The sequence below is a fragment of the Vanacampus margaritifer genome, chromosome 8, assembly GCF_051991255.1.
Source record: "Vanacampus margaritifer isolate UIUO_Vmar chromosome 8, RoL_Vmar_1.0, whole genome shotgun sequence".
NCBI classification, from domain to species: Eukaryota; Metazoa; Chordata; class Actinopteri; order Syngnathiformes; family Syngnathidae; genus Vanacampus; species Vanacampus margaritifer.
Window position 1 is genome coordinate 24,623,339 of NC_135439.1, and position 7,683 is coordinate 24,631,021.

The 7,683-nt window shown below is 39.4% G+C and overlaps 1 protein-coding gene across 1 annotated transcript; it reads right to left on the reverse strand.

Moving 5' to 3' along the window:
* Positions 1-500: 500 nt before the first annotated feature.
* Positions 501-5,434, reverse strand: LOC144057072 (EKC/KEOPS complex subunit TP53RK-like). The gene is made up of 4 exons (XM_077574311.1): positions 5,385-5,434; positions 3,249-3,252; positions 2,005-2,173; positions 501-958 (listed from the first exon to the last, which is right to left on the reverse strand). Exons 1-4 carry the CDS (start codon positions 5,432-5,434, stop codon positions 501-503), a joined length of 681 nt encoding a protein of 226 aa, XP_077430437.1.
* Between the last annotated feature and the right edge of the window lie 2,249 nt (positions 5,435-7,683).

Consider the following 7,683-nt stretch of genomic DNA (forward strand, 5'->3'; position numbering starts at 1 on the left):
CATCCATTCATTATCTGAACCGCAAATCATTTTACATGGAAAATCCCTTGAATGATAAAATTACCAAATTATCCATAATTGTGATTATTATTATTATTTTTTTTAATAAGCTCACGACCCGAGTGAGAATAAGCATTTCGGAAAATGAATGGAATATTATGGCAATCACTCAGAATGTTCTGATCTGTTTTGGGGGGGGGAAAGGAAAGGCAACGCACACCAAATAGTGCAGGAGGTGCAGATGCCAAGGAAAAAGTTTTAAAAAATTCAAACAGCATCGCACACTAAACAGGCAGTCAAAAAACCTTTAATGTTGACGTTTTGAGCAGAATAATGCCATAGGGTGAATTGAATGAACTCCAAACAATCGAGCAAATTCTTGCCAGAATTGTTTAACATAATTCAGTTTAAAAAAAATATTAACGCCCACTGATAAACCGATGAGAAAAATCCTCTTTTTTTAGTTATGTTTCATCCCACAATTGACCGTTTTGTCCCCCTCAAACAACTTCATCAAGCTTTTTAATGACTGCTTCTGATTTTTTGGATGAGGTTGTGTAGCTCTTCAGTAGTGTCTCAAACAGTGCTTCTGTGTTGGGATGAGTACTGAGGAAAGCTTTCTCCAGCACATACAAATCTACCCCGTTATCCTCTGGCAGAGCCGAGATGTAACTTAAACCAAAGTCGATGAGGACCAGGTCGGACTCGCTATCCCCTGGTGGACACAGCAGCATGTTGGAGGTGGCCAAGTCGCCATGGATGACATCCTCATTGTGCATTTTGGCCAGGATGTGGCCCATCTTCTTGACCAGATGCTCCAGCTCCACAACAGGACAGGAGGAACCAGTAAGATGAGCGGAAGCAATGTGGTCACGCACTGTCGAAGAAACCACGATTTCCTCCAAGAAAATGCAGTGGAATTTGTAGTCCACAAAGTAAACTACAGGGGTCGATACACCTAAAAAGAGATTTTAAAAATAAACTGGCTGTGAAGTTGCTCCCTAAAACTTAACCAAGATTTGTAAAAAAATATATATATAAAAAATACTACACAGGTGTGATAATGAACATAACATGAAACGTGTGTTTTTTCGTTTTTTGTTGAAAATATAATTCAGGTGAGTCAAGTATACGATACGAGTTGGGAGCCATTTGTCACATGCAATTTTCATTTTGTACCTTGTGAAATGCTGTTGTTGGTACCAGATGTGATCAGGCTGTCAGATTGTATCGGGGTCGCCTACCGATGACGTCACGATACAGGATTGGCTGGAAATTATCTGGTTGATACCAAAACATTGGAAAGAAAATATTAAAGATGTCATTTAAATAACAAAATGTATGGACTGAAATTGTAAAACAAAAATAAACCTAAGAATATAAAAGCAGGATACTTTAAGATTGAAGAAATAATAGAATAGAGGGTTGTTGTTTTGTTTGGTGCACTTACACACATATATGGTCTCCCAGGCGGGGAAGCTAACTCACTCCGGAGCCCCAATAATAAAATAGAGTGAAGCGTCTTCGGGCTTGCCAATGACGTCAGTATAACGGCGCTAACGAAACGCGCGAGTGAAATGTATTCACTTTGGTTTGGTTTCTTTTTTTAGCTGTTCACAAATCATAATACATCACAAAAACAGTCTTAAATATAATAATAACACATTAGCAATCTGACAATATTTGTCACATCCCAGTTAATTTGTGTATCATTCATTCAATCTATTTAATTTATTCAATATATCTTGCTTTTATATTCTTATGTTTATTTACATTTTGCAATAGCAGTCCATACATTTGTTATTTAAAATATATACTTTATTTTACAATATTTGACGTCAGCCGGAAAATTTCCAGCCAATCCTGTAGCGTAACGTCATTGGTAGGCGACCCCGATACAATCTGGCAGCCTGATCACATCTGGTACTGACAACGTCTGAATTTATTCAACCCAAACACTTGACATTAATCTGTTATCTTCGTAAGCTTAACTTCTGTACTTGCCTGTTCTCCAACAGCGCAGAATAGAACAAACCTCCTGCACAGTCCGACGATGTGTCAGTTTTTCGTCCAACACTAGGTTTCTGTAACGTTTCGGGAACCTTTCTTTCGCAATTGTCGGCCTCCCAAGAAACACAGTCCGGTACACTCGCGCTTCTGCGCCTTGCTTTAACTCTGACTGCCAGACGTTTTCAAAAACGGGTTGTCCCCAGTGCTAGCCGATTTAAGCATTTTGACTGATCTTTCAAGGTCCACGGAAAATGTTGTGTTTGGACTATGGAAACACACATACTACCAAATGAAAGATTGGACTCTCATCTTTCATCAGAAAAAAAGTTTGTTTCTACCTTATTCCGTTCTTCAGCAATCAACAATAGAAAATAGGTTAGTTTCACCGAAATGCTGGAAACAAACAATGCTGAAAGAAAAAACTGAGAAAAATAGCTTTTTGTGAAATGATGTTATTTCATGCACTCTAGTGAATTCTACACTTCTTTTTGTCCATAAATGATGCCACAAACATCTAAATAGTGCTTTACTTCTGTAATACACCACCACCAACAATGAAAAAGTGTTTTTAGTTTGCAAAATAACAGTTTATTTACAGAACAGCGTAACAATTTGACAAAGTATTTACAAAGGTGTGCATGTGTGACTATTTACAATTGTGTGGAGTTTGAACTACACAATTTTTCTTTTTGTGTGGTATACAGTGAAACACTCCCCTGGGTGGGGATGCAGCAGGATTTGCACCACAGGTTTGTTTCACTGCGAATGCCCTTTCGTGTGCAGACCCTACACTTTCTTGCTGGCTTTTTTTTTCGGGGAGTAGCAGGAATGTGTTGCAGCGTGTGTTTGGCCATGTTGCCATCAAGTCGGCTTTCAGGATCATTATGTGGTGACCTGGTGTTTTGTCTGGCTTCCTCATGTCCTTCCATCCCAACTTCCTCCTGGTCTTGTGGCAACAGCCACCCTCTCACCACCTGCTGGATGAACTCCAAAAAGTGTTGACGCTTCCCAGGATTTTTTGCTTTGTGCAATATGTATGCATTGAACATGCATATCTGGAACATATATGCAACAAACTTTTTGTGCCACTTCAAAGTTTTACGTGTGAATGGGTGGTACAAGATGTTTTGATCCATCTTGTCCACTCCATTCATCTTGGAATTGTAGTCCACAACACAAATGGGTTTTTGGAAAGGCACCTCCACTGTCCGCATTTCATCTTTATGAAACGTTGTCACCAGCCTCAACAAACGTTTGTCCTGCCATGCCACAATCAAAACATTCGTGTTGTGCCTTACCAGTTTCCCCCCCACCCCAAGGCCAGTGTTGGTTAGGCATGTGATCTCACTGGGTTCACCCCTGTTTTTCCTCAGCGTTCCACAAACATTGGTACGTGCTGCCAGGAGACGTTCACACAAAGCAATAGAATTATAAAAATTGTCCATAAATAGTGTGTACCCATTTCCTGGCAGACAATCCAGTAAGTTGAACACTGTATCAGGGAGAGAACAACTGATACCGACATATGGTTGCATATTAAAACAATACCCGGTTTGGGAGTCACACAAAATGTACGACTTGATCCCATATTTGATCGGCTTTTGGGGGTTGTACACATAGAACGAAAGACGTCCCTGGAAACTCATCATTCCCTCATCAATACAGACATTCCTGTCTGGTTGAAACAGTTCCTTGAACTTGCTGACAACGTGATTGAACACAGGACGAATTTTAAATAGTTTGTCGTCTGAACTGTGTGTCTCGTTGTTGAAGTGCAGGAAACTCCAGATGAGCTGGAAGCGGTTTCGAGGCATCGCGCGACTGAAAAATGGTGTCGTCTCTATTTCGTCCTGAGTCCAATACATTTCTATACTGGGCTTGTTTATATACCCAGTAAGAAATTGCAGTGCAAAAAAAGTTTTGAGTTCGGACACAGACACTGGCTTCCAAGCATGACTCCTGCAGTGTGGCAGACTTTCAGCCCGTTTTTGCATAGACTGACGTGCATATAAGTTTGTCTGATCAGCAATGTGCTGCAGAAGCTCGTCCGTGATGAAGAGTTGCAGGAAGTCAACTGGCCGGGTCGAATTCAGCTCTGCTGCGGCACCTCTCGGTCCTGGCGCCGCAGTAAAGGGGAATGCGTTTGGCTGCCAGCCTGCTTCATGCCAGCCAGAATTTTTGGGATCTGCAAATATACATTTCAATATCATATAACATTAATTTTAGATCAGTGTGATGCAATATATATATATATAAATATATATGTTTACCTTTTTTCTGGGATCCACTGGTCGATGGACCTTTATTTTGCTCACTCTGAGGAGCGGCACTCTGAGCTGCAGCTGAAAGAAATATATATAATTACAATAATATCGAAAGACCGTTTTCTTTTGTTGTTGCGGTGTATTGAAAACACTTTTTTTTATATACCTCTCTTTGTCGTCTTTGCAGCGGGACGTCGCTGTGAGCACGATCCACGATCTATGAATTGCACATTCACGTTACACGAGGTGCTAGCAGCATGCCGGAAAAGTATCTCATAGCAAGTTTGTGCTTAGCTTCGCAGTCTTCTGCGGATAAAATACTGTCCGAATCACTTTCTCCGTGGTCAGATTGTACCCACTCCTCCGAAGAATATCCATCGGACTCAGGGTACTCTTCGTCGTTGTCCGATTCAACGACCTCGTGCGGAGAAGTGCTCGGTCGTGCACGACGTTTTCTGGCGCTAGCACCGCTAGCCTCTGAGGCCTTAAAACGTGGTTGAAGCTGCCGCCGCGTCAACGCTGCAACTTCGGCATCAACCTCGTTGTCACCATCATCATCACCTTCGGCCGATTTAACGTCCTCGCGTGCAGAAGTGTTCGGTCGTGCACGACGTTTTCCAGCGCTAGCACCGCTAGGCTCTGAGGCCTTAGGACGTGATCGAAGCTGCCGCCGCGTCAACGCTGCAGCTTCGGCGTCAACCTTGTTGTCACCATCATCATCACCGTCGTCATAAACGTGCACTTTAGCACTAGTTGATGCTTCTCCTTTTTGAAAAAAACGATCACGCGTGAGCTGCTTCTTGCCATCGGTCGCCATTTTTTCTTTCTCCTCAATTCTCATCTCCTCCTCGACGCTCTCACCCCGCCTTGCCTTTTACTACTGACGCCCACCCAATCTTGTCAAAAGAGAGTCATTGCTGCCATCTAGGGGCCAAAAATAGTCATTAGGCTAACTCGATCTGCTTGAAACTTTCACCACAGCTGGCCAAGGCTTTCCTGCACCCGTTTCAAAAAAAAAAATGGGAGGACGTCTTTTAACGTCTTTGGCGCTCCTCCGTAGGTTTTTGCAGAATGTCATTTAACGTCTTTGGCAGTAAAAGAGTTAATAACTCTGCTGTTCTAAGAAAGTCGGGTGGCTCTACTCCGCTGTTACTTGCCATGTTTTTTTTTCGGGTCTGCTTCTTCTCGGTTATTATGGCAAATCACGTTACGCATTACCGCCACCTACTGGTGTGGAAATAGGTGTCATATTTTACTGATAAGATGTTACCTTTACAAACAAAATAAGAGGAAAATTACTATTTTGCCGAATTTGTCTTACATCAAATCTTCCAGTCTTGTTTCCAGGGGATATTTTGGAAACGGTAATACTTCATGTTCTATTGTTTACTTTTGTCCGAAGATTTTTCATTTCCCATGACTCCAATATGGGTCGGTACCTACCTACAGTAATACAGCTGTCAAACAGACTATTTGTATTCTTGACAACGTCTACTGAATTTCCAGAACTTTATTTGGAGAGACATTGTGAATTTTATTTTATTATTACTTTTATTTTAATATTGATGAATATACGGGGAAATGAGCTAGAAAGTGCACTTTTTTATTTATTTATTTATATTCCACAACAAAAGGGCTGGTGCTGGAGCATCACGATCTGTCTGTGCATGTGACTGTGTAAATGAATAAACACTTCATCCATCTATTTTCTATACCACTTGTCCATGAGGGCCAGGAGTGATTCAATTACCAGTTGTTTCAAATAACAGTTGTAATCTACAACTACAGTAAGCACACGTCAGACAAGTAAAAGGCAAAGACTAAACAGCTCAACTAGTTCATCATTCCATCTTCCTTATTTACTTTGCTGTTTAAATAACATTCATAGTTCATGATTGTCAAACCGGACAGGGCACCCTTTTCCTAATCAAGGTTGCAAACAGCTTTATAACAGCTTTAAAACAGAAGAGCTATGAGGTATGGGTACTTTTATGGATTACTTTAAATATTACTTTATTACATATATGTAAAAATATTTTTCCCAATGTTGACCTAAATTACTTATGATAATAAATAAACTCCACCTGTGTGTAATCTAGTCTCGATGTAAATGCATCTGCTCTGTGATGGTCTCAGAGATCTGTTAAAAGGATATTGGTGAGCAAACTGCATCATGAAGACTAAGGAACACACCAGGCACGTCCGGGATAAAGTTATGGAGAAATTTGAAGCAGCATTAGGATATAAAAATATTTCACAAGCTTTAAAGATCTTACGGTGTACGATCAATCATATTGAAATGTAGGGAGTGTCAGACCAAAGCTAACCTACTAAGACCCGACCGTCCCTCCATAGGACAACTACAGTATTAGTTGGGAGGTGGGGTTGTATGTCCTTTTTTTCATTTGTAAAAAAAAATTTTTTTTTAAATAATAAAAATTTAAAATATCATATGAATGTTAATACACTTCACAATTGTGTCCCATTTGGTGTTGATTTTCCACACACACACAAAATCAAATTTTGTATATTTATATTTGAAGCCTGAGATATGGCAAAAGGTAAAAAAGTTCAAGGGGGCTAACACTTCCTCAAGGCACCGTATATGCAGTAGGCTATAGATGTTTTTTTCTGACCAAGTATTGCACATTTTCACCTCTAAAATATATATTATAAAATACATATCCTATATTGAGACATACTGTAGTCAAAACATTCCAACTTTATGTTAAGTTCATTTAAGCCATCACTCCAACTATTATTTTTCCCCAAAAATTTTAACATTTTCAATGTAAACTTGAAAAGTTTTACATAATATTTTACATGTATAATAATATATGGTTGCATATTATATATTTATGATACATGCTAGTCTCCTACATTTAACTGGTGTCTGTTTTTCAGAGTGAAGACCATTTTCAACACGACTGATTATTTAGTATTGCATCACGTCTGACATTTTCAACAAAATAAACCGCTTGAAAATCACTTAAAATTTCAAGTTATGATGTATTTATTATTATTATTATAATTATTATTATTATTATTATTGTTGTAAGTGTGCTCATGCACAAAAGTCTCTATACCAGGGGTGGGCAAACTTTTTGACTTGCGGGCCACAATGGGTTTGAAATTTTGACAGATGGGCCGGACCAGGAGCATTTGGACCTCATAGCACAGTAAAAACACACAGATAAATGTACAACCCAATTTACTTATAGTGTACACTAAGGACTGCGTTTTTCAAATGTGCAAAATCCACTTATTTAAAACAGCTTTTCCAATAGCTTCATTTTTATTGTTTTAGCTCAACTTTTGCTGTGTTTTTATGCTTTGTAAAGTGACCTTGGGTGTTCTGAAAGGTGCTGTTTTTAAATGAAATGTATTATTATTATTATTATGATTATTA

Coding starts and splice junctions, on each gene's coding strand:
- LOC144057072 (XM_077574311.1), bottom strand. CDS start 5,434: ATGGCAAGTAACAGCGGAGTAGAGCCACCCGACTTTCTTAGAACAGCA. Junction 959..2,004: donor TCTGCGCTGTTGGAGAACAG/GCAAGTACAGAA, acceptor ATCTCTTTTTAG/GTGTATCGACCCCTGTAGTT.